The sequence below is a fragment of the Centroberyx gerrardi genome, chromosome 12, assembly GCF_048128805.1.
Source record: "Centroberyx gerrardi isolate f3 chromosome 12, fCenGer3.hap1.cur.20231027, whole genome shotgun sequence".
NCBI lineage: Eukaryota > Metazoa > Chordata > Actinopteri > Beryciformes > Berycidae > Centroberyx > Centroberyx gerrardi.
The window spans coordinates 22,898,093-22,924,917 of record NC_136008.1 but is presented as its reverse complement, the minus strand read 5'-3'; the positions used below and the strand labels follow the sequence as shown (position 1 = coordinate 22,924,917).

The following is a 26,825-nucleotide window of genomic DNA, read 5'->3' as shown; positions in this document are numbered from 1 at the left end:
CAGACTACATTAGACAAACTGCAGTGCTAGCTCCTTAATCCCTGGACAGATGGAGAGCGTTTTGATGCACAGTATATGACGCCACCAGTGCACACTGCACACGGGAGATTTAAAGCCTCAACACAGGAGGACAAATAGCAGATCAGCTGGTCACTCCTGCAGTTCATGGATGTTCATAGAAAACACTGTATTTTTGTCGCCTGTTCCTCGTGTCAACGCTCCAAACATGAGCCAAGTTCTGAGCTGAAGCTGGGAGCTGCGTCAAACTGTTTTGATGCACCACTTAACGCCTCTAGTTTGCCTGTAGCCATTGAGAACAAAAAGGTGCGTTTGTTGACGCTAGCGTATAATGCTTTCTATCTGTCTTCACCCTAGTGAATGTGTCCCGGAAGAGGAGTCTTTTTCAGCTGAGTTTATGCAGAAGATGTGTAGAAAAGCGATATGGATATAGACATGGTGTGTCAACGCAGAGAGGAGCCAGAGTATATGTTATGTAGGGAGAAGACATTGGACGTGGGAAAAAATTATACAAGTCTACCTTAGAGCAGCAGTGTATAGTAAGTAGTTTCACTCACCATCCCCTATGAAAGCATTCATTTCTGTGATGCACCAGTTGAGTGAGTGCTTGTAGGCAGACACGTTAGTGGTGGTGTCGAGGGACAGCTGGCCAGCCGTCCTCTTTGTCATCCTCCAATAGGCTTCTTTATCTAGGGGTCAGAGGTCACTCACTGAGCCCCAACCCCATGGGGTGAACAGGGCTCTAAAGGACTGCCCCTATAGGGTCCCACATAGGGTGACACACAAACGCATAGATCAGTTTTAAAGGATTGCCTTGGACTATAGGCTCCCATGCATCGCTTTAGGGGAACAATGAGAAACAGATGTTCTATTTTTAGCCGCACAGTGGAATTCACACACGCTGTCATGTCATGTTGGTTTGTGTGTTGCGTGATGACAAAACCTCACAATGCTCTAAATGGGAGATATTTTGCTGGTTATTTCAAAACATCACACGCATCAGGACATTGTAGCTTGATTTGTCCTAGACGTTACTGATCAAAGCTGAATATGAGAATGAATGTTTTTTTCCTGATGCTAATTTCGCCTCTTATTTTAAAACATTATCTGAGAAAGTTGCCTTTGTACCCGTGCTGTGCCGCAATTTGCAGTGTGAATGAATCCCCCTCCTTCCTTGGACCTGCCTCAGCATCTCTCCCAAATGAAGTAGTATCCTGATCACAGCCGTGTGTGTGACATGATTAAAGGGCTATAGCAGCATGATATGACAAACTGCCTCTAATGTGTGTGATGCCAGCTCAGCAGGTGTGTAAATCTTACACTCTAAGTGCTTTAATAACTACCACCATATAGAGCGGGGCAATTCAACAATACGTTGTTAGCTGTAATGAACTGGCTCCGAGCGCCGATGGTTATTGTGAATTTACAGATGTTAGATACTTATGGTAAAAACTGAGCAGCAAGTGGTACGCATGTGAGCAGACATGCACACACATGCATATTTCATACTGATGGTGCGTGTGTGTGTGTGTGTGTGTGTGTGTGTGCCTGCACTCATGCAGCCACCAGGGAAGAAATGACAAAAGAGTCAGGCCCAGTGTGCAGATGTGAATATGTTATTCAGATGTTCTTATAAATGTCTCAGAAAGGTGTCTACTTACTATGTGTATGTGTAGCAGATGAGTGGTGTTTCCATTCCCCTCTACATCACACTGTTTTATGCAGCGTTAATGAATAATGCCGAGTTCCTCATTAGTGCTATTGCTGTGTGTGTGTGTGTGTGTGTGTGTTTGATTGGTGGTGGGTTACTATTGTATATGCATTGTCTGGATTGTCTGGATGGTGATGTTTCCTACATCATGTCTGTATGTTTGTTTGTTTGCGCTACAATATATGCATTGTTATGTGATGATGTTACATCACACAGATGTCTTCATGTCGTCACACACGCCCTGACCCAATGAGCACGGCTACAGAGTAATTCTCTTTTCACTCCCTCCTTTTTCCTCCTCTTTCCAATAGCTGTCACTTCCTAATGTATACTTGTGAGGAATAGTGTACACTACCTTTCATCACCCTGATGGCGGGTCAGCCAGGGACTCGCCTGCCGCCATTATTGAGGGTTACTTCTGTCTTCACATGAAGGAGGTTATTTGAGTCAGTATTGTCCTACCTCACCACTCAGAGAAGAACAGATCACCCTTTCTCTGACAGAGTCAAGAGAAAAAGGAGAGATGCTGTGGCCTTGAAGTTGTTTTGAATCCAAGATAAATGGGCGCCATTTTTAGGTTGTGCACCAATGTCACCAAGACATATTCCTCAGCATTTGTTGTACTTGGGAATTAAAGTGATTCTGATCATGAATCTGGTCAAAATTGGAGAAAGGATTTTCAAATGGGACAAAGTCACTGTGTGTGGCTAGCAAAAAAATTATAGTTGAGCAAAAATAGTTTCTCTAAAAAATATGCATTGGCATTAAATCAAATTGTTGCCTGTGTGCCCTGACTTTAGCCTGCTTTATCCTCCATCATTTGAAAATCCAATTGAAGATATTCATTCTCCTGTAGCATCCAGATAACAGGAAGTAGCTATAGTTTCAATCTACAGCTGACTTACAAGTCATTGACCCTGTGGGCTTTCTATTCACAGCAGACCGTTTTGGGGTCAGAAGAGAGAAGCAATAACAGAGGATGAAATGCTCTTTGTAAGGATTCTGATTTGATATTCATGAAAAAATGCTGTCCAATTACAGGTGACATTAATTTGAACCTAGCTGTTTTCTTGTCTTCCTGGCTCCTGCATGGAGCACAGCAGCAGCTCTCCCATCTGCACCATGGTGGAAGATGTTGCATTATTCACAATATAGCATATGAATTATTTCCCAAAGGGAGTGTTGCAAATGACAGTGTGGCAGCTAGGAGGTGATGGATCTCGGATGCAGAGCTACTTAGAATTCCTCTGTGCTTGTGCCGAGATCTTTGGCAGTCAGGATGCATGCCGTACTGGGGTGTGTGGGGCGGCAGGGAACAGCGCTATCACTGAATTGTCACTCGAAAATCACTTGAATGCAATATCTCCTTGGAAATTGCTTTCTGATGCTGTGTGTATAATGTGAGCTGTCAGAAATGAAGATGCTATCGCGGAGAGGGGATATTGAAATGGAGTTCCTTCTTATCATGCTAGGGTGTATGTTGTTGTGCCAAGTTGTTCCCAACAAAGATAGTGGTGAGGCCACACAGCTCAGTGTTTCACTGATGCTAGTTTAGTTATGAATATCGCTTTGCCTAGATTTGACAAATGCCGGATGAGGCCTTTCCTTCAATATTCATGGGATATCTGAGATTGTCTCTGGGGTTCTCAGTCACTCTGCAAGGAGAATCATCCATGACTCTGTATATATGAATGAGTTTGATGGGTGTCAGCGTTGGTATCTAACCCTGTCCTAGCCCATTTTTTCCTTAAACCCATGACTCTGTCTTTGTGCGTGTGTGCGTGTGTGTGTGTGTGTGTGTGTGTGTGTGTGTGTGTTTGCCTGATTCTACACAGTGCATTCCCTCCCTCTCTCTCTCTGTTGGGAGGCCTGGAGTCAGTGAGGCAGATCACCCTCATCTGTCAAAGCTGCTTTCTGACTGAACTGCAGGCCTCTGACAGAGTCACACTGTCTGTGATATTAACACCAGCAGACTCTATCAGGGAGCGTCATCTCTGGGAGCACAGAGCCAAGGGCCAGCTCATACCGGGTGGAGAGGGAGGGAGGGAGGGTGGGGGTGGGAGAGAGAGAGAGAGAGAAAGAGGAAGGGAAAGAAGGGTAAGGGTGAAAGAGAGAAGACACCAACGAGAGGGAGACAAAGATATAAAATGCAGAGTAAAATAATAAGAGCAATAGAAGTGCAGAATGAGATAAACAAAGAGGAGTAAATGAGAGATGGGAAGGAGAGAATATAACCGCAGCAATAAGGAAGACAGCAGAGGTAATGAAAGCACCCCTGAGAGACTTCTACAGAGCACAATGAGGCATCATTACTGTGTGTGTGTGTGTGTGTGTGTGTGTGTGTGTGTGTGTGTGTGTGTGTTGCAGTGTGAGATATTACTTAACAATTATTCCCTGTAACAGATAGCAGGACATAGACTCATTTTGCGCCTGGCCACACATTCATCAAACTGCTCTGAAACGGACTCTCCCTTTACGCTTTGCAGTTCCATACGCTTCATATCCAGATAGTATTCACATATGAATTATCCACATTTCATTTAAACTCGGCGTTAGAACTGTGTCTGTTATCCACATGGACATCAGATTTCTTTTTCCCTCTTGCATTGACAGTAATCATCATCAACCTGACAACTTTCTCTCAGTAATTTATTGATCTAGGGAAATGAAGACACTGCAGTTTTAACTTTTAGATTTGTCTTCTTTGCCAACTAGGTTAAGCCTACCAGAGACAACAGCTGTTCTTCTTACTTCAGTGTTAAGGAAGCTGTCAATCACGTCAGTATATTCTTCTTGTTCTGCAAATCTGAATTGTTGTTGTCTCAAAGAGAGGAACAAATGTGAGAAATCAGGCAATATGCTGCACATACAGCCAGTTCCACAACACAAAACTATCAAGGTTTATTTCTGCTTATGTAGTCATATGTGGATTGGAAACGCTACTGTATTTGCACCGTTTTATCAATGCGGCTGACTTTAAAGTGAAACCATAACACTCTTTGATGAAGCTAAAAGCAACATGCTTGTCTGATATTGATTTCCTACACTACTGAAATAACTGCAGCAATTTCTTTGCTCCTAGAAACGGCCAGCATTCGCCAAACATTGATGATTCACCGTTGAGGTTAATGATAGGAAACCACAACCAAAGTAGGAAGTCAACTCCCCTGAGTACAGCTCGCTGCAGCTCAGAGTGGCTTTCCCAGACACACTGTTGATTAATGGGTGTGTGTGTCAGTTGTTCTGTTTGATGATTTCAGTTGCTAACCTTGTACCTTTCTTAGTCACTCTGCCTCCCCCCTGAGAAACTGTAATTATTATTCTCTCACTGGAGGGTGCAGAAAGAGAGAGTGAGAGAGAGAGAGAGAGTGCGTGCGTGCGTGCATGTGTGATCAATATAATTATGGATTACAATGCAGTTATCTTATTTTCTCAATGGAAGAATTGACAGTTCTGCTGATGAAGATCTCTGCCACTGTTTAAGCTAGAGGCCGACAAAGTGAAGCTTTAAAACTGCTGTCAGAGGAATATTCTCATTAATATATCAGTGTGAAAGTACTTATGATGGCACATACTAATGCTAGCAAGAGGAAAAATGCAGCAGCAACCTCAGTGACCCTTCACTGACCTCCGTTTGGTCCATTGTGGGAGTTCTTGGGTTTGATGCTCAATGAACTGCTGTGGGAGACCGCTGGAAAACATGGAAAGAAGCCATGGAGAGAAAAGAATATGCCAATCAAAAGCAGTTCATGAGGGCTATGTAACACTAGCCAGCAGATGTTATCGCAGTTTTCTGTGATAATGATATATGACTTGTTGGATGTGGTAACACTGAGGTGGTGGCAAGTACCTGGTTGCCAAAGCAGGGTTTCTATTTAAAGTAATAATCCTTGAGATTGTTGTTTTTCATGATTTTGGCGACATCTTTGGTGATAAGCGGTCATTGCTTTGGTGTTCTGCACTGCATTTCACAACGATCACTTAGCAACAGTGTCACCAGTACTGTGATGTCACTGGACTGACAGCAGGTCCCTCCTTTTTAGCCCGCTTGCCTTCCGCTGAGCATTTACTCTTTCCTTTTCCTTGGATCTGTTGATGAATTTGAGTTTCTATAGGTACCACTCTTTGGTTTTTCTGTTTAGCCATATCGCTGCTCGTGCTAACTACCCAGTTCTTCCTCTGTTTATTCCAAACAAACCGCTGTTGCTGCTACCATAAACATATAACGCATCACTTCCTGTGCTGAGGATTTTTCCTGGAAAAGAGGTACTTGCTCATAGGTGTTTAGAACAGCAAATGTAAAAGCTTTCATGAACCGGCTATAGGTTGAATCACTATTGTATGGTATCAATTGGTGATAGAGAGTATCAAAACGGATATTTATTTATATGAAAAAGTTGCAGATTATTACTCTAACAGGGAAAACATTGTGAAGTGTTACGTAATTTAATTTCAGCGTGGAAATGACTCACTCCAGCCACCTACCAGCCTGTATTCTCTACTGTAATCTTAACACTTGAAAATGTTTTCACTGCTCAACACATCCCAGTTCCCTGGGTTCATCCTGACCCCTGAACTCGGCTGTGATGTAACTTCCGTTCTGTTTGTTATTTTCCGTGATGCTATTTCCTGTTTCTATATTTCTCTTTGACCACAGGAAGCAGAGTGCGCTTTGTTTGGATCCCCAGGGGCATTCTTCAGTCAGAGCCATCTCCAGGCTCAGGCTCTGCCCCAGTTGCATTTTATCTCTCTCCCTTTCTCTCTTTTTTTCCTTCTCTCCTTTCTGTTTCTCATAATGCATATTAGATGAATAATGTTAGACATGATAGCTGGCTACCATACATTCTCCAGCTATTATGGTTGCTCTCTGCAAACATCTTTTATCGCTTACAGCTCAGCTCCAGCCCATAACTTTCAGATTTCACAGCCATCCCACTTCATCTTTCGCCATGCTGATGGCTATTCCAGCAGGTGTGATTCAGCAGGAGACAGTACTCTTGTTTTTAATTCAGTTTGAAAGGCCAAAGCATAACTAACACAGTTGGTGCTGAGTTAATTATCAGTGGAAACCTTTTCAGTTGTTTTATCTGTGTTCTTTATTCTACCTGGAGTGTGAGATTTGATATTTTTTTCAGATTTGTGCCAACCCAATTGGTTTTATCTTGACAGTCGAGATCAATCAACTCCAAAAATGTAACTGAGCACATTTCAAATATAATTTGGTGAATTTCAGCCCAGGTGAGCCGTGCACAGCGGTTTGGTTGCAGTCACACCAGACAGCCTGTTATGGTGAAGCTGCTGAAGATGCTAGCAGACTGAATCACTGACACATAATAACTACAAAAGCAGACATAGAGACATGCCTTTCTGTTCTATTCTGTTTTCCCTGTTGGGCCCCAGGGGTTAGTCATCCATCCAATTAACCAGGTCCAGTGATCCTGTGCCAGGCAGGCAGAGAGCCCCCACCGGGGCACCACAGACAGGGAGCCAAACAAATTAGTCACGACCCCAGAGTACAAGGCAGGGGTCATTTCCTGTTGGACAAAGAGGAGGAGAAGCAGAACAGGGATTCCGCACAGGCACGCAAACCAGAGCCGGTTCTCATATCACTCCACCAAAATAGTTGTCAAATGTGGTTCAGCTGAGAAAAACAAACATAACGAGCTCCTGATGGAATCTGTCCTGCAAGTCGTGTTATCACTTTAGAGGTTTTTCAAATCTAGTACACATCAGTTTTAAGTAACTTTAAGTTAGACACTCAAGCTGTGCCTTAACGCATTTCCATGTAATTGAGGCTTTATCCAGTGTTAACCTATGAGCACTTAACTCCGGGTCTAACATGCATTCACACATCCAATGCTAGCAAGCAGCACAAATAGTAAAGGTATTATATAATCCATATTTAATGCTTTTAACATTGATAGTACACTGTAATTCTACACGAGGCAAAAATTCTACAGGAGACCCCAGATCTTTGTAGTTTCATCTAACAACGTAGATAAAATTGCGCAGCCCTTCAGTTGATTATGAAAATGACTTGAGGAAATGTTTTGTGTTCCTCACTGGTTTACTCTCCTTCCCCTGAATCAATAGGCGTGATGTTTGGTTGCCTCCTCCTCCTCCTCATATCAGGTCTGTTACCATAGCAACCTAATGAAGGCTAAGGAGGCCATTTAAAAGTACAAGGGCTGAAAATAAAGACTGTGGGCAGCATCTAGCTAGCCAGCTAGCAGCCCCAATCAATCTGACAAGACATCAGACGCTGGCTGTCTGCTGCCTCAGGTTTGATGTTGAATTAAAAGGAGAGAGCTCACCCAAGTAAGGTCTATTTTATTACAAAACCGAAAGGATCAGGGAGTCAGACCCTGGAAGAGTTGGCTTTTGTCCAAGTGGTACAAACCCATCCACCCCCGTTTTGGGTCACCCTCTAGCCAGCTACTGCCTGGCAGTCTGCCAGTGCCTGTCTCTGTTTTCCCACCTCACCTCAGAGTATTGTCAGGAAGTTTGGGGGGGCAGGTTTCTCTTTCTTGAAGCCTCTTTATAATGGAAGCATGTTGCAGGGTTTTGGACTGGTCTAGCTCCAAATTTAGACGGCTGGGGGTAAAAATCCCTTATTATGGTTTTGGAGAGTGTCATTTTTGGAGCGACACACTCTTGCCTGGAACAAATTTGCCTGAAACAGCCACCTTGGTGTTTAATTAGCTTAGTTCAAAGCCCTGTGTGGCTTGAGTTATCTGTTATTATTACACATGGCTTGAAATCTCTTAGGGTTTTCCTGCTGGGCCTGCTGGGACAGGGAAACAGTGTGATGATGGAGTAACAGGACCACAGCGTGATAATAGAGGGATGGTGTCCCGCTGGTTTGCCTGTGCTGTAGTCCATCTATGGATTTCTGCAGCTGTGTGTCTATTGGGGCCCAATGGAGAGAAGGCAGACACATCGTCCATTCATCAGCACTCTTTCATTTTCTTTCTTATTTTAATCTCTGTTTCTCTCTCTCCCTCTCTCTGTCTTTGTCTCCTTCTCTCTGTCTCTCCCCCTCTGTTGTTCCTGGTGTCCATTGTTCTGGAGACTGAAGCTGCTGCCTTGCACTAAGAGTACCAAGAGTACAGATGTCTTACACAAAAAAACCAACACGCCCTCTTCCCTTTCCCTGAGAAACTTTCTCTTTCTTTCTTTCCTGTTCTCTTTTCTCTTTCTTTTCCTTCTCCACAAACCAAAACTATTCTTTTATGGTTGCAGTATTATGGTCCCTTTGTGCAGTCACCACTCATATTAATGGGGGGTTTCAGCCCCGAACCACTTTTATTTTCCATTGCAAATTTAGAATCTGCACATACATTTTTATGCAGAAATGTATGCAGTGACTCATCGAGTCAAATGAGGGTTGATTACTGCATTTGATAAATACCATATGTATGCATACAGAAAGCTCTTGACATTTTGAGGCTGAGTTTCAGCAAAACAAAACAAAGCAAACCAATTATAATTTACCACAAAATAAAAGTCTTTTATGAACATACAAGAGAGTCAGGGAAGAAATTAGCTGCTGTGCTTGCACCCAATTTAAAAAATAAAAAAAAGGTGTATTATATGCTCAGTAAATTGAATTGATTGTAAATACAATTTTGCTTCGTATTGATTTTCTTTTCATTTACGCAAAATCGCATAGCACACCAGTGGGCCTTGCAACACTGGCTAAGAATACTAACCATAGCATGTGTGAGTTGAAAGGTGGGCTCCAGAAACATCTGGGTCTGTGTGTTGGTGGAGTTGAATGAAAAGGTGTCGGTGTTAGATTTGAGCTCTTCCTCTTCCTCGAGGGTCTGTAGCCTCAGTCTGCATGTCTGGCGTTCCAGGATCCTCTAGTGGGATCTGGCCTTTTTTTATCCCTCCCTTTGTGCGTGTGTGTGTGTGTGTGTGTGTGTGTGTGTGTGTGTGTGATAGAGAAAGAGTGTGAGAGAGAGTTAGAAGGAATCCTCTGCCGCAGCTTGAGCAGACCAGAGCACAGCAGGAATGTACAAGGCTTTGCTGACAGAGTGCTGTATGAATCCAGCTAAGACAGAGTTATGTTTCCCTCTAAGCCGGGTTAGCACCATGGGATCCTTGGGGTTAAGTCATTGGCCGGGGCCCAGCCCTTGTGTACAGATGTTGCCATCATAACTGGCCCACAACTGCCCTGCTGTGCTGCAGTGGTGCCCCACAGCAAAGAGGAATTGTTTGGAAAACCCTGCAGTGTTAATGCAGGGTACAGTTGGAGAGTGGGGGATTCTTCTACCATTACTACCACTGCCTCAGATATCTGAGATTAGTTTTAAGCCGTTAAAATTATGATGAATGAATGGGTTCTAGATCAGCACTCCTACTCTGAGCTGTCTGATGCACTTAAAACCATTTGGACTTAACGCTAGACGGCAGGGTGAGAGACGGCAGCCCCGCCCTTCTCTTCGTCCTCTCAGTTCACCGGATTGTTTATCACTTCAACCACAACGTCAGAGTCATGCACACAGTTCTTCTTTCCCTGCTTCTTTCCATCCTAGATTCCTTCTCTACAGGAATCTGCCGCAGCTGGACCTTAAGCCCTTTCCACCCCTCTCCAAGAGCAGCTGTTAAAGTGGAGGAGGTTACTTTAGGAGGAGGGGGGAGCCAAGGCTGCATGGGCCTTATAGGAATGGTTTGGTTCATTAGAAGGTGTTCTTGGGGGCTTTGTTATCTATAATTTGTTTTACAGTTTGTTTGAAGAGGAGTCATGACCTATTCCTTTTTTCCTCGATTTTGTGAGTGAAAGAAAGCAGGGTGGTTGATTTTGGCTGAATGATACAATATGTTAATACTGTAGTACAGGTGTAACCTTTGAACAAGTCCCACTTTTTACTGCAGTCATTGCATGTAGCACTGAAGTACTGCTGTAGTTATGCTCCATCCCATGAGGAGTGGTGTTTAAAATTGTAATTTTGATCCTTGTTTAACAGGAAGATTCAGAGTATGTCTATTAAAGGAGCTACGTGTAGCATGGCATAGTTACCATAAACAAATGAGACCATGGTGGAGGCGATTGGCAGCCTCTATCTCACACCAGTGGTATTGTTAGTGCTAGTGTTTCTCAGAATTAAGACCACATTTCCCATAAACCCCGTTGCTTCCTGTTGCAAAGAGGATGTTGCTACTTGCTCAATTCGCCCTGGAAGAACAGCGGCCCTCTTCCTGTTTTGTGTCGTGAAGCAATTTCTCTTTGTTTCATAAAGCAATCCAGTAGATTTTCCACAAAATGTGGCAAATGTAAAATGCAGCGTAAAGGCCAGTAGAAGCTGCCAGTCTTCTCGGCGAAGTTTACTAATGTTTCCAAATTAATGTGGTAATGGTTTTTTGATGTAAAAATGTTACACACAGCACCTTTAAATTTCACTTCACAAATTTTGTAAAACCTTTAAAAGAATAGGCTACAGTGGCTTCTGCAAATGAAGGATGCATGCAGGGTCAATTAGCATAATGTTGGAGCACTTTGTCTATTCATTCCCTCAATTAACTGCTGCAGAATTTTGACTCTGCTTCTCATAGAGAATTTTTTTTGTAGCTTTCTGGCTTCATAGAACTGCTGATCGCAGTCGGCTTCTTGCTACTCACCTCACACACCTGCACCCACACAACCACCCACCCACCCACCCACCCCCACACACACACACACATACACACATCCTGCAATCAGTGACTCAGTATATGTGAATGTCAGCAGTGTGTGTGTGCACGTGTATGTTTATATGTATGTGTGTGTGTGTGTGTGTGTGTGTGTGCATTCTGCCAAAAAGCTTATCAATGGGAGTCTTTGCAGAAGGTTTCTATGGTAACTGCTTGAAAAGAGAGTGAAGTGGCCATGTGTAGGATTAAAAAAGAGGAGGAGGAGGAGGGAGGGAATAAGGTACAGGAGAGGTGGAGGAGGAAGAGGAGGAGTGTGTGAATGGGGTGGCAGAAAGTAGAAAAGGTTTGCCGAGAAGTAAAAGTGGGATAGATGGAGAAAGAAGAGCAGATGTGGAGGAGTGTGTTGCAGAGAGAAGAAGAAGAAGACATATTTAAAACACTGCACATGTATTCAGATACGCTTAAAAGGTACATTCAAGCATTCAGTGTGCAGGCATTCTTTAAATGTTTTTCAAATATAGGTAGGTATAATAATAAATATATTGCTTAAAGAATGCATTTAAGTGATATATTTAAATACATGTTTTCCTAATTCTAGTCGATGGAGTCTAAAGATGGAGAATGTGATGAAGATATTTGCTTCATCACATTCTCCATCCTTCTTCTCCCTATCCCTTTCTGCCTCTCTCACTCCTTTGTTCTCCTCACCTCCCTCTCTCCCTCTCCAGCCTCCTCACTGATAATTCTCATATCAGTGAATGAGAGCCTTCTGATAAACGTATTCACACGCTATTACCATCACCACGGTCTTCTCAGCCATTCACTACAGTCAAGTCCTGTATTTGCACAGATTGCTTTTTCCATTTAGGATGTGGTTGGAAAGTATCTGCAGCTTCACCGGTGAGTGTGTAAATATGAAGAGGGTAGGTTATGTAATTTGAATGTGAATCTGAGCCATGGAACCAGTTCTGTCCAGACTCAATTTGAATCTGAATCTCTCACCACCTCCATGTGAATTAGACTCAATTTGAATCTGAATCACTGTCCGCTTCTGTCTGCAGACCTGATTTGAATCATAATTGATTTGGTTAGAGTGGGTTTGAATCAGGATCTAAGTGGTTCTCTATCAGACCTGCAGAGAGGGAACCTGACTGAATGAGAGACATGTCATCTGCTATCAATCTGAAATATGCACACAGTAGCACTTCAACACACACTCTCTCACACATACACACACACACACACACATGCACACACAAGAGCAGCTGAAAATAAAATCCATGTCATCACACAAGTGGGTTGCCAGCTATTGGTTGACTGAGCATGTCATTAGGGGTGACAAGGTAGAGTGGGTTCCGTTAGAGTGTGTGTGTGTGTGTGTGTGTGTGTGTGTGTGTGTGTGTGCGTGTGTGTGTGTGTGTATGCACAGACTGGAAGTAGAGCGTATCATAACAGGTGACAGGGCAGAGTGGGTCAGTAATCAAGCTCGTGTGTGTGTGGGGGTGTGTGTATGTGGAGTGTGTTATAGCAGGGGACAGGGTCATGGTTGTGGATTTCACTAGTCAAGAGCTTGGCGACGGCCTGGAAATGAAATCCCTCAAAGGGTCAGTTGCTGTTGCAGCACCTTAAAGAGCAGTCAGTGCAGTAATTGTCTAAAGCCAGAGGTTTTTAAATGTGTAGTCACAGGACCCAGGCTGATGAAAACATCATGATGCTTGTGCCAAATGGGGATTCATCAGAAGACCGTCTTAGTAACCACCAGTTAAATTTAACGTCTAAATAGCCTCAGGATCCTCGGGAATTGCCTGAGGAACTGTGAAGGACTTGTTGTGGAGAGGATAAACTCATTATTACACACCAACAATTTATTTTGCTGTTCTGAACAAGCATCCACTTTTTAAGTTTGTAATTTGTTTGCACTTCTTAACCTTTTATCAGCAGCCTAGGTTTTGCTTGCAGATTAAACACCTTGTTCCAAATATAGTATTATTATCTTGGCTAACGTCTACATGCCCTTCAGAGAATCTTTTCCCCGCTGGTACTCTGGATTTCAGTCTCCAGGTTATCTTCTGTTCTTATCGATATTCATACTGCCTGCTAAATATTGCTATCTACTACTGTGTTTTTTCCCCTTACTTTATTATCGATGTGCTGCAGTGCGCTGTTTAAATGTTAAGCAGTTTTTGCCTTGCTCAGTATGGCTGAGCAAACAAGAGTGTGTGATAGATGTAAACAAAATCTTATTGAGGCGATAGTGTAAAAAATAATGCCTTTCAAAAATCACTTTTCCATTCATTCATGTGCCTCTCAAGTGATGGCTCCCCTTGATTATGATTTTATTCCACCCAGCCATGAGAGCCGTTTTCATCATCATGTTTACCAAAGCATGATGAAGCTGTTCTGCAGCATTAACCGCCTGGCTGGTTATTTCACTGTGTTTTAGGCAAAGCTTTAGCCTGAGCTTTTCCATCAGGCTGTGAAAGTAGATAAATCTCCACTCTGATAAGTTATCACTTCTCAAATATCCTTGCTTACAGTGTGGAATTTCTACTCAGTGGTAGCCTTGATTGGACCTTGAGTACAGGACGTCTATTTTTTGGATCCATGTGACTTGGTTTGTCGGTAGATTTTAAATGTCGAGTACTCACTCACTCCTCCTGTCTCATTTCTCTCAATCTCAGATTGTAGGAATTAACTAGACAATGTGGAGGACATGATCTCAGGGATGTGAAAGAGAAACTTGCTGCGGTTGCAGTCATTTTTTATGGTTTCCTTTAGCAAGGTTGTATTCAAGGACCTTGCTAGTTTGAACACACAAGGGACTCATTTCCTGACCCTTTTCAGACTGAAGGCCAAGGCAAGGCCAGCAGGCCACTGCACAGAGGCTGAACACATACTGGACATAAACACATACAGACTGAATATATACAGGATATAAACTCAACACAAACACTGGCTTCACTCAGCACAGGTGTAACAGTGAGATTGCTATTTATGGGAAACTCATTTCCATTTAGTCTTATATGGTTGTAAGATAATTTACTGTGATATGGTAACACACAGACCAAACACATATATGAGCACACACACACACACACACACACACATACACACAGAGCATGGTTACAGACAGTCTCGAGAGAGAGAGTCTCTTCTCTCTGAGAAGACAATCTCACTGAGACCAGGAGAAGGCACTTCCTGTTTGTAGCTCTCAGTGTCACCAAACAGACTGATAGAAAACAGACTGACAGAACTGTCTTCTACTGTCTCTCTTGTCCCTTTTCATCTCTCTTTCTCTCACTCTGTTCTTATCTTTTTCTCTCTCCCTTTCCATCTATCTATCTGTCTGTCTGTCTATCTATCTATCTATCCATCTATCTATCTATCTCTTTGTCTCTCTCATCAGAAGGGGAGTTTGCACAAGAGCAATATGCATTGATCTATACATGATAATATAATATCAGGTTTTAGTTGTGACTTTAAAATGATAGTTTGATACCATTAATGTACTTCATGCCTGCTGGCCATCCTAATGCATCAGCGTCGTAAATTAATTACAGCTATGCAGCTATGAAACAGTCAATAGTTACTAGTCAAACAAGTTGTGAATGCTCTGTTGAAAGGCTGTTCCTTGAGGTGTTTTATGACCTGAATATCCGGGTCATCAAATCCTTTCTTAGCTCTTGTCTGACACCTCCAAGTAAGCAATCAGTCAACATGACAGCTAGCAAACGCACTCCTTCCAGAGTCATTTTTATGGACACTTGACCTTTATATTGTCAGAAGAATATATGGCTGTAAATTTTGCCTCAACTATGTTGATGACTCATTGTTGTTATTTTGTGTTAACTTTAGATTTCAAATTTTTGCATGGAGATGTGATCCACTGCACACACTCTTTGCAAAGGGGGTTGTAAAGCTTTTTCCATTTCATAAAGATCTGCACCACAAGCACTGACATGGCAATGCCAGGGAGAGAATTAAGAAATGATTACTCAAGAGATTATGAATCTGAAGGTTTGTTTGTAGAGCAGCTCAACTTTAAACGCCGTTTGACAGCGCCACCTTTTTTAGCTCCCTCAATATGCATCTAAGCCTCAGCTGAATGTGTGCACAAGAGATTTTATAGACTAGTTAAATCCGTGTAGGGCATATGGCGCTGTGTGTACTCAGTGTGATCTGTTTTCCACGGAAAGTTCCATCAGTTCGGAAGAATGGAGTGTTTTTAATTCTGATAAACGTGAGCTAGTAAACTCTGAAAAGAAGGCTTGCTTACATTTTTTGTTCATGCTTCAGTAGGGCCACCTGAGGACGCAGCAGCTTTCTCTTCAGCTAATACCCAGTGGAAGCTGTTACAGAGCCCCTCCCCCTTCCAACATCTTATAAAGTAGAATTTAATGGGCATATTATACCACAAAACTTGTGTCTCAAAGGAGTGGCTGTCAGACCATTTGTTATGACTTCTGACTGCAGAAAAGAGGACAAATATGAATATCCAAGTAATTCCTTTGGGGACACGAACAACAATCAGGAATACATTGTTGTAAGCAGTAAAAAGTGGGGCATTTGACTCCATCTTTATGTAAGTAAGACTTCTTTTTGAGGCAGAGCAGCCCACTGTGCTGTTATGTAGGCTTACTGATGGTGTAGCAACATGAATACGGTGCTATGGTGATAGTACGGGTCTTGTAAGGGATTTGTATGATACTGGATCGGCCATACAGATTAAAATGAGCCGAGAATTTGACCCATTCAGCCAGTGATCCTGCTATTTTGAGGCTATATAAGTGTCAATTGTCAAGTAAATCAAGTACACTTCAAGTAGTTCAAGTATTTGGTCTATACATGATTATGTGTGTTTCTTTGTATGTCTAAGACAAACAGTTGTCTTCCTTTAATCTCTCTGTTTTTCAGCTGGGACCCAAGAGATCAATTAGGGCAGACATGCATATTTTTGTGCTGCACACTGTAAAATGTTCATTTGTCTATCGATGTTTACCACAGCCTAAAACAATACTCTTGTCACTTCTCTTCCTCCCAGCTGTGAGCCGAGTGATTGACAGGACCGACAGACATGGGGAAGCAGAACAGCAAGCTCCGTCCTGAGGTGATGCAGGACCTGCTGGAGAGCACCGACTTCACCGAGCACGAGATCCAGGAGTGGTACAAGGGCTTCCTGCGGGACTGCCCCAGCGGCAACCTGTCCATGGAGGAGTTCAAGAAGATCTACGGCAACTTCTTCCCTTACGGCGACGCGTCCAAGTTCGCCGAGCACGTCTTTCGCACGTTCGACGCTAACGGCGACGGGACGATAGACTTCCGGGAGTTCATCATCGCGCTGAGCGTGACGTCGCGCGGCAAGCTGGAGCAGAAGCTGAAATGGGCCTTCAGTATGTACGACCTGGACGGGAACGGGTACATCAGCAAGGCCGAGATGCTGGAGATTGTGCAGGTGAGTGCGCATGCTGGGTGGATGGATGCATCGTGCTCAGTGTATCTCTATGGACACTTATATTGAACTGACAGTGGTTTCCACTGGCTGGAATACAGTAAAATATTCATTCTACTGTTCATATATGAGGTAAAAAACAAAGGTAACATAACAGCTTTAGGCTTAGATGTATGAGTGAACATTTAAAAGAGATGATGCAAGAAGCTCTGGGGTTTATTTCAATCGTGTAAGTTGGAAGTAAATTACATTAACATTAAAAAAGGTTAACAAGGCTAACAAATGGCACTTGTATGTTCTGAATTCCTATTTCACGATACCTCAAATGCTCTTTTTGACCTGAATTTCCATCAGGTGACACATACACAAACTGTAACACTGACCAGGGCAGTGATTGTTAAACACCGTTGTATAAACAGCATAAACGGTACCACCACTGTATCCATAACACTCTCTTTATGAGACTCTCATGAAAAACAGTGCTGGCATTTTAAGAACAGGAGGACGAACAATTCTACTCCGCAGGAAGGGAGGGGGGCCTTACAGACAAATTAAGCTTTGCCTCCGACTAACACAGGATTTCTGTAAAGATTGATTGAGATTTTTTGTCTAGTTACCCATTTACTGCTGGCATTAAAATGCCAGTGTAAATAAATGATGCATTTAGATATTGTCTAGATAGGGCAGCAAGCCACACGTAAAGACAAGAGTAAAAACATCCAAGATTGGAAACTGATGTCTTTAACCTGCCTATGGAGGTAGGGTAGGAAAAATCAGGCACATGTCATGTTTACTTCAGTTTAAATGTGGCTTTTATCCTCATCTAAACAGAATCTGGATAGGTTTTCCATCTGCTCCGGGACTTTATCACCAGGTGCAAATGGAACCAAAGACAAAGACAGTCTTTCTAGTTTTCTCAGACATTTAAGTCTCGCATTATCCTGTTTATGCATGCATGTTTTATGTACATGCATTAGCATATTTTGTAGAGAGAGCGATCAGTTTCTTTTTATAGCCAACAACAACATTTGTCTCTCCAGCAGACTCAACAGCTTAGCACTGGAGTGACGAGGAGGGACGTTCATATTTAATCACTGACTGAGTAAAAAGCCCTCTTCACCTGTTGTAATTCATAAAGGTAAATGTCATGTTATTAAAAATTGGGAAACCCAGCCCTGATCATTTGAGATTGATTTTTCCATTGGAAGAATGATTGATTCCTTTATTTTTATAACGCAGAACACCATTTGTCACCATTTGTAGCAGACTCAGCAGGCCTGCAGTTAGAAGGATGAGGGGGGGGGGGGGGGGGGGGGCAGCCATGGAAAAGTGACATCCGTTATCTGAGCTGTACAGCGGTGTTCAGTTCACCTGAAAAACAAGATGAGGGAAAAGTGGGAGTGGGGGTGGCTTTTCCTGCTGAAGTGCTTTTCATGTAAACAAACCTTCTGCATGTGTGTGTGTGTGTGAGAGAGAGAGACCCCTCCCCTCACACTTATTTCTTTCTCTAAATTTCTGTAACAGCTGCTAGTTTGTCCCACTTCAGTTTCACCTAGTTTCACCTCTCCTTAAGCAGAAATCTCATCTTGTGTGTATGGATAGATGTGTGAGTTAGTTGGCCAGGAACCACAGAAAAGAGTAATATTACTTACTTTAATGATGACAAGATGTTATTTTATGCCATGTATGTTATCTGACTCCTGTGTGGTCGTGTTATATCATCCATATTTAAATTTAATTGGTGATGTATTAGAGTGGAAGTGGGGTCCGGGCCAGGGGGAATCCCTCCATGACAGCTCCTCTCCCCAGTGGGATAAATGCTCAACTGGAATTTGAAAGCTCAGTCGGGCTTTGTGCTCTTCCTGGTTTAATGTCGTCAGTATCTCACTCATGACTGGAATGCAGGGAGCTCTGGTTTGTATTTTTAGTATATTCAGCTGTAGTCTCTCCCTGCATACTCTGATTCACTAATGGTGCTGCTGGATTTAGAGGTGAGCTCATCAAACAAACTCCTCTTCTGTATTGCTAAGGTGAATTAAGAGTTTGATATTTTCCTTTGGGTCAGTAACAGAGAAGAGTTATTAGGGAATATCAATGGCATACATTTTGAGGCAATGTAGACTTGTAATTTTGCTGTGACTAACAGCCTTTTTCTCATGCTGCATTTGCACCTGTGTACAATCCGCAGTGTTAACCACAGTGATTTTGTCCCTCATGCAACAGCCAGTCCCAGGAAATATGAATCTATAATGCCTCAAAGCATTTGCCCACGTATCTAGGCTAGGGTAGGGAGGCTAAATTAGCCTCCCTACCCTAACTGCAGTGATTCAGACTCCAACCCACCGCTGCATTCTTCATCTCCTTGTCGATATAAACCGTCTGCCCACCCTCCGTTAAAAGGTGTTGCTGTTTCCGAGGACAAAAGAATAGAAAGCATGACTCAGATCCCCATGTCTGGCTCTCTGAAGGGTTCAGGAATTGGAGTGAATAAGAGGATGAGAGTGTCTGAAACTTTAAGTAGAATAGCTGTACCTTAATGAGTGAGAGTGTGTGGGTGTGTGTGTGTGTGTGTGTGTGTGTGTGTGTGTGTGTGTGTGCGTGTGTGTGTTTGTGAGTGGGTGAATTTGTTTGTATGAGTGATAGTTGTGTTTGAACACAGAAATGTTGGTCCACTCATAACATGCCAGTTCATGTTTTGTTTTTTTTTGTAATGTAATTTTGTAATAACCTCTGTAGGGTTTGAGGTGCAGGAGCAGAAACTAACTATCTATCTATCTATCTATCTATCTATCCCTCTCTCCATTTGGCTGGCTGACTCACTGCTGGTTCAGAGCCACCCACCTCTAGAGAGAGAAAGCAGGTTGAAGAGAAAAGTTTTCAGGTAGAGCCGACTTCTGCAAGTAACCATTCAAGTTAATTTTGCCTTAGCTCAAAGTCTTTAGGTGAGGTCTTTTGCTCAGTGTGATATATCCACCTTCAGCTATATCTGACATCCAGCTGTCAGATATGTCAGATATGGTTGGCAGTCAAGTGGATTTCATGAAGCTAGAATGTAGCGTAATGTACGCGAGCTGCAGCGTTGATATTGAGGTGTTGCTGGTTCAGTTTGGGGAGATGGGAGGGATGTTGGTACTTGAGAAACGGGTGGTAAGTGAATTTTCCTGTACCAGGTCTGATGAAACTCTTGGTAGAGCTCAGTATTATTTTAGTTTTATGCTGTTGTTACCTTAATCTGATTTATTTTCATATACTAGTCCATAATTCTTTCAATCGTGAAATGGCAATATGTAACCCAGTTTTTAGGCTTTGTTTATGTTTCAACCCACAGGGCTTTTTGTCTTAAAGAGATAATATCCACTAAACCACCATAACTGTGGACAGTATTTGCCAATACTTCACCCAAAGGACCCTGTCATTCCTCCCACAGTGCTCTCCCTGTTTTCTCTTCACACTCGCCTCCATTCGCCGGAGTGTGTCGGAGCTGAGGCTCACTCCAGCTAGCTAATGCTCTCTCCTGCAGAGAGTGTGTAAATGCTAGTGATGCTCATAATTGGCCTTGCTGTGGGAGTAATTGAATGAGATGGATCGCAGCCAGCCTGGCTCATTTTCTTCAGATAATGACAAACCCTGAACACAGGGAGAAAGATAAAACTGTCTCATCCACTCATCAATAGTTGATGTCTAACCTCTCTATCTGCCTTCCATCTGAAACGCGGCGCTATCTCAGCGGAGCAGGCGGGCGCGGAGGGAAGTACATTGTCTCAAATGGTGAGAAGGAGGTGGAGAGCATTCGTAGTGGTAATTTACTGAGATTTAATAGAGTAGGAAGGTAGATGAATAGATCACTGCTCGGGTGAATAAAGTCGCTACGGGAAACGTATTCACCTTTGGTGTGATGCTGAGGCGAGATAGAGAGAGAGTGTGTGTGTGTGTGTGTGTGTGCTTGTGTGTTTATTACTGCAGGACCACTCAAACAGTGCTCAGCTGGCCCTGTCTGCATCAATAAGTCTCAACAAGTGGACGACCTCCCTTGCTCTCTCCCCTCTCTTTCTCTCCAACTCTGTCTATCTCTGTCTGTTCTCTCTCTCTCTCTCTCTTTCTCCCTCCCTCTCTCTCTCTCTCTCTCCCCCCTGCATCCCTCCCTCTCTCTCTATTATCTGATGTGGTTGAGGCGTAGTGGTGAGGTAATAACCGGGACATTAATTCCATGATGGTTTCCTTCTCACTCTCCCTCACTCTGATCCATAAGTGGACAGGTAATAAGTCCAGAGTTGAGGCTCAGTAGCTACATGTTTTTTTCCTCCTTTCTTTTTCTCCCTCTCTCTGTCCTCACTTATTCATGCTCAGACTGTTTCCGGCTCCACGGGAGCTGATGTTGTGGTCTTGTCTGGAAGCTCCCTGCTGCAGGAATACAAAACGCGTACAAAAGAGCCTCCTCTTTATTCTCTTCGGGGCATTCAGGTTGCAGCATGGATGCTGCTTAGGCCATTAATGCTTTGTAAAGTTGGCGTAATGCTGTTGAAAATGTAAGAATAGATGCCTCTGTGTGTGTGTGTGTGTGTGTGTGTGTGTGAGAGAGAGAGTGTGAGAGGATGGGTGACAGAGAGACAGAACAATGCCTAGGCAGTGTTCGCTGTTGAATTACTGAGAGAAATAAAGAGAATCCTGCCATAAGGCGAAGTAGGAGGTGAGAGTGGAGATACAGACAGACAACCAGCCAGGAGGATAGACCAGTAGGCAGGGTGTCATGTGGGAAGAGAGAGAGAGAGAGAAGAAGATAGAAACCAGTTGAGATGAGGGTTGTTTCCCTGGGTATTGGTGAAGAAAGAATCAGACCTGGGTAATAACAGGCTGGATAAAAACAGGCTACATTTGGAAATGGTTTTTCACACTGGACCTCACCGGACCCCCTGATATTTTAACAGCCTCAAAAGTGATAGTATTGTCTGAAAGATTGGCTGTGTTAAATCAAGCACTCAGGTATTTGAAGCATGCAGTGGAAGCCATTGTAGAAGGGGATGGGGTTGAGACAAAAACATCCCTTCTATGTCTCTTATTGTATTTGGTTTCCCAGCGCTTTGCTCTTCTATGATCGTTCTGCAGTCACAGGAATAATGAAAGGGCGATAAGCTCCTGACCTTTGCACATCCTATTGATTGCTTGTAATTTTGGGATTTAGGAAGTGAAGCTTATTCTTCCGTTTGCGCTCATTTTCAGTCGCCTTGGATAAAAGCATCAGCTAAAATAAAATAAACACTCAAAGCAATTTAAAGGATTTCAATTAATAACAGACGGCGCTGTAGACCGAACTGAAGGCTGGTATTAACTATGGCTGCAGGTTGTTCCTCAGCTCCGCCGTGACCCCAGAGCTGAGCAGCCTTGCTAGTATGTAATAGGAGGCATAACCAGTGCCTATTTAAAGCTCCCACTGCACTGTAATCACAATCAGCTCTCCTCTGTTCACATGTCAGCTCCCATTCCCCTCAAATCCTCCTCCTTATTAGAGATGGAGAGAGTGGGCTGTGATTTTACTGTTTACTGCCAAACAGCCTGAAATGCAACAGGGAAGAGAGGAGACACAACACTGATAAATAGTCTGTGAATGATTGTGTGCATGTTTGTTTGCCTCCACCTCTCTCTACCTAAGCCATGGAAATATAATCATTGAACGGTGATGCAGTGGAGCCAATTGGCATGTTGGAATAGATTCATGTTAAATGGGTGTAAACTCATGGTGCCACCAGAGAACAGACACAGTCACTGTAGATATCCTGACTCGCCTTCCTCTGTCTTTGTGACACAGCAAAATAAATGTCATTTATATAAGTAAATTAAATAGCACAAGGGATCGTTACGTAAGATCCTGTATATTGGCGAATGACTTGCCTGTGTGTTTGCCTTCATGTGTCTCTTAGTGTGTTAGTTGTTAGGCTTTCACTGTGTTAGAGTGCATTGTATATGGTGTAGCACAGGGTGTTTTTTGTGAAGCCCATCGCAGCACACATGCCGCAGCAGCACAAGGTCAGCCAATGAGCGCCTTGTCGTTTTTCTTTGACTAAAATGAATGAATGTTCACAGTTCAGCACGCTGAATAGAAGCAGCAACAATTACACAAGCTGAAAAGTATAAAGAACTGCAGAAACAATGACAGTATGAAGTCTTTTTAACATTTCATAAATATTCAGGATGAGTAAGAATAGTAAAAATCAAATATACAAACTACACAAGTAAAGTGCATGCGCCATTTGTACAGATCATCACTATTTCGGCCTGTTTTGCAGCACAAATTAAACCAGAACCAACAGTGAAGGAAGAAAAGAATGAATGAAAGAAGAACTGGTCAATTCAGGAATGTTGCCCAATTCAGGAACGTTTGTTCCTGAATTCCTGAAAATTTGTGTACGAGATAATGAATAATTAAGTGTAGCCAATGGACATTGGCTCACATAAAACATTAACACTTAAGATATGGTTACACTTGTCGTTTCAGTGTAAGATCTATCATCCAATTACAGAAGGACGCCTGATGTGAAAGGTTTGGATGAATCCGAAGTATTGGATTTAACTCACAATATTGGATATTCAAAACCAGATATATAAGTGGTCGTACTCACATTGTGATGGAAATTCTAGTCTGGACCTAATCTAGCCACAGTATGCATACAAGCAATATAAAGAGATGGAGAGCAGGGAAATGTAATGCAGAAACAGAATGAAATAAGTAATAAGTGTGACCACAGAGTAATGTGATCTCATAAAATCACATCTTTAGAATCAGATCCCCAAAATCACATTGAAATAACAAGTGTAACCACGGCCATGGACCTCTATTGAGTTGTGACACTTGTATCTTGAGAAACAGTAAATGTGCACAATTCATTTATCAAGTGTTTCTTAAACTAGGGCTCAGGATCCAAACGGATCTGGGTCACCAGCCTGTTTCTGGTTGGTCCCCTCAAAACAAGAGCATGCTTATATTAGCCTGGGCCACATAGTGAGACAGTTTCTTAAATCTGGGCAAAAAGGTTTAGCAGTCCATGAATTTATCTCTGATGATATGTATTTACGTGTCCCCATGTAGGCAATCTATAAGATGGTATCTTCAGTGATGAAGATGCCTGAGGACGAGTCGACACCCGAGAAGAGGACAGAGAAGATCTTCAGGCAGATGGACACCAACAGAGACGGTAGGCTAACCTCATGTACTGATAAGGGATCTGATATTTGCTTGGTTTATTACTTGGTATTTACTTTGTGATATTGACTGGATATATATGAAGTGGTGCTAGTCTCACATAGGCATTGCATTTAGTTTTAAGAGTAAATTGATATCAAAGAAAAAAACTATATCTCTATTGAAAAATGTACCTGCTATAACTGGGAGACAGTCTTCTCATAGACCCAAAATAATACCGTACATTGGGTCCAATGGGAAGGAGGGACAAAGTAAATTATGGCATTTGAAGATATTGAATGACACCAAGATATGACCTGACTTGCCAATGCAAGGCCTATTAAATTTTCCTTCATGTGCCTACCCAAATACCCAAAGAACTCAAAAGTGAAGGTAGAATTGGTTTGTTGATCAATTAGTTGATTATTATCCGCTCTGAAACAACATCTCAGTGATATGGGATACAACAGGCATCTTTATAGTGAGTGTTATCTCTGAGAGATTTCCCACCACAGTCGCTCAGCTGACTGCGGTGAATGGCATGTCACCACCACCTGGCCGAGTGAGCTGGAGTGTACTAGCTGGCTGGCAGCTGTTGTCATTGTACACACCGAACTGGTTCTCCGTTACTGAAGCACTTACAGAGTCCTCCAGCCTGTAGGAGCAATTCGCTGCCAACAGAATCCACCACTGACCCGGGATTGCAATCACACACAACACACTTCAGTTACTCGCAGATATAGATACTCAGACAACACACATGCTTGAGTTATCATCCTGAACACGGGAGACACTCACCCAAACGAGACGAGAGGAATAGAGAGATGGACAGTGAGGAATTGGTGAGGAGTGGGAGGCAGTTGGAGGAGAGACAATGAAAGGAGAAGAGGAGGCGGAGAGGGAGAGAGGAGGGAGGATGAGGGGAGAGGTGGAGCACAGGGAGAAAACTGACAGCAAAACCAAGACACCAAGACAAAGAGAGAGAGGCAAGGGTGTATTGACCTCCTGGGCATTGAACTGTGCTGTCTTTCTTTTGGTTCTCATGATGAGAATCACGAGTACTGAGGAACAGAACTGTGTGTGAGTGTGTGTGTGTGTGTGTGTGAGAGAGAGAGAGAGAGAGAGCGCCCTCCTGCCTTCCTTGATTCTGTATAAAATAGAATCAGGGTGGAAAGGGGAATAGAGAACTCAATACTGCCACCTCTTGGTGAGAAGTGGACCATCCTCAGAACAGTCTTAAAATTGTACACTATGATTTGTGAAGGTGCTTTTTTGAAGGGACTCTATAGTTTCAACCTGAATTGTATCCCACCTTAAATCAGGATTTCATTAATATTCATTCAAGAACTTTTTGGGGATTGGCCGATCTTGTCTGCCGCATTTGAACCAGTTAGTTTGCGTCAAAAGTACAAATCCCACCCATTACACTTAAAGGGGCATTAGGTAATTAAAGGGGCATTAGTTAATTTATTGCAATGACATCTGCAGCTCTCTGTCACAGCTTATGGTATCCTATAATGGAGAGAAGTTGAAGTCAGATTTTCACAGTAGGATGAGTAAGCTAGCTAATTAGAGCACAGCTAATTAGTGTTGCGATGCCGGTTGCTCACTGCCGGTTTGGTTCCAACTCTTAATCTGTGTTGCATGTCATTGCCTCAGTCTCTCCCCTGTCTTTTCTGTTCCTCTGTTCTGTACTATCCAATGAATTATAAATGACACAAAGATAACCTCTCCCCCGTCTCCTCTTCATGTTGTGTGTGTTTCAGGTAAGCTGTCTCTGGAGGAGTTCATCAAAGGAGCGAAGAGCGACCCCTCCATCGTGCGGCTGCTGCAGTGCGACCCCAGCAGTGCTGGACAGTTCTAAACCAGGGGGATCAACACAACCTGTAAGGCAGACATTCCTGTTCCACCATCTTTTAACTTATCCAAAATATAGAGCTGAAAGGATTTCTGCCATAGTTTTCATTATTTCCAAACAGGGGGCTCAATCAATGGCAAGAGAATGGATATCAAACACAAGAAAATGTATGATCGGTTGTCATTAATGTTCTCTTAAACAACGGTTAACTGAACAAAGAACTTCTATCATGAGGGAGGATGCTAAAAGTCATTTTAAAGACACTTTAAAGAGGCCGGACCTATTTCAGCTTTCTTTTTTATTGCTACTGAGAGTTACTCTTGACCCACAAGGGGAGTGATTAGTAACAGCATTTGGAAAAGGAGAGAGGCATTTTGGATCTTTCATTTAAAAGTCTGTACCATAATGGTACGAACAAAGATTTTAATGTGAATGATGTTTTTTAGAGTTTCTAATGCTTATGTTTTTTCATTAATCTTGGATGAATGGAATTGTTTTATGTGTGTAACCCTATATGTAGTAGGTTTAAAGCTTCATTGTTGACCTATTTTCTGATTGGTCAAAGTTCACTAAGGTGGCTATTTTGACTGAAGTGGCCATTTTAGAAAGGTATTTAAGATCCATTGTCTCTTTGTCATGTAACCCTGATGAAGGCTTTCTGCTGAAACACGTTGCTTTTATGTACCAATAAAGACAGTTTTTTAGAGTAGCTGAATTTGTTCTTCTTACATAAAGTTAGTCTACTACCTAGGAAATAATGGGAATGGCAGATATCATGCACTTTGATAGCATAAATCATTTAGTGCAGCCTCATTGTTAAAGAAAAAATCCACCCTCAGATACTCTGACACTGTTAGATATCATCAATCTGTGATGTTCACTGCATTCCATGAGTTATTATGTGATGAAGAGTCGTGTTGAAGTGTTGAAGTGTTGTCAAGCGTACCCACTTTCCCTCAGCCTGCCTCATCTACTTGTA

General features: G+C 42.7%; 1 protein-coding gene across 3 annotated transcripts in view; it reads left to right on the top strand.

Annotated features, from left to right (window-relative positions):
• The window catches only part of ncalda (neurocalcin delta a), a 66,392-nt gene that overhangs the window by 36,927 nt on the left and 2,640 nt on the right, over positions 1–26,825 (top strand). For all 3 annotated transcript variants that reach the window (XM_071906067.2, XM_078287276.1, XM_071906068.2), the window contains 3 exons: positions 16,407–16,817; positions 23,896–24,001; positions 25,755–25,874. In XM_071906067.2, the coding sequence (XP_071762168.1) occupies positions 16,440–16,817; positions 23,896–24,001; positions 25,755–25,852 (582 nt within the window). In that variant the 5' untranslated portion in view covers positions 16,407–16,439 and the 3' untranslated portion in view covers positions 25,853–25,874. The remainder of the gene's footprint in view (positions 1–16,406; positions 16,818–23,895; positions 24,002–25,754; positions 25,875–26,825) is intronic.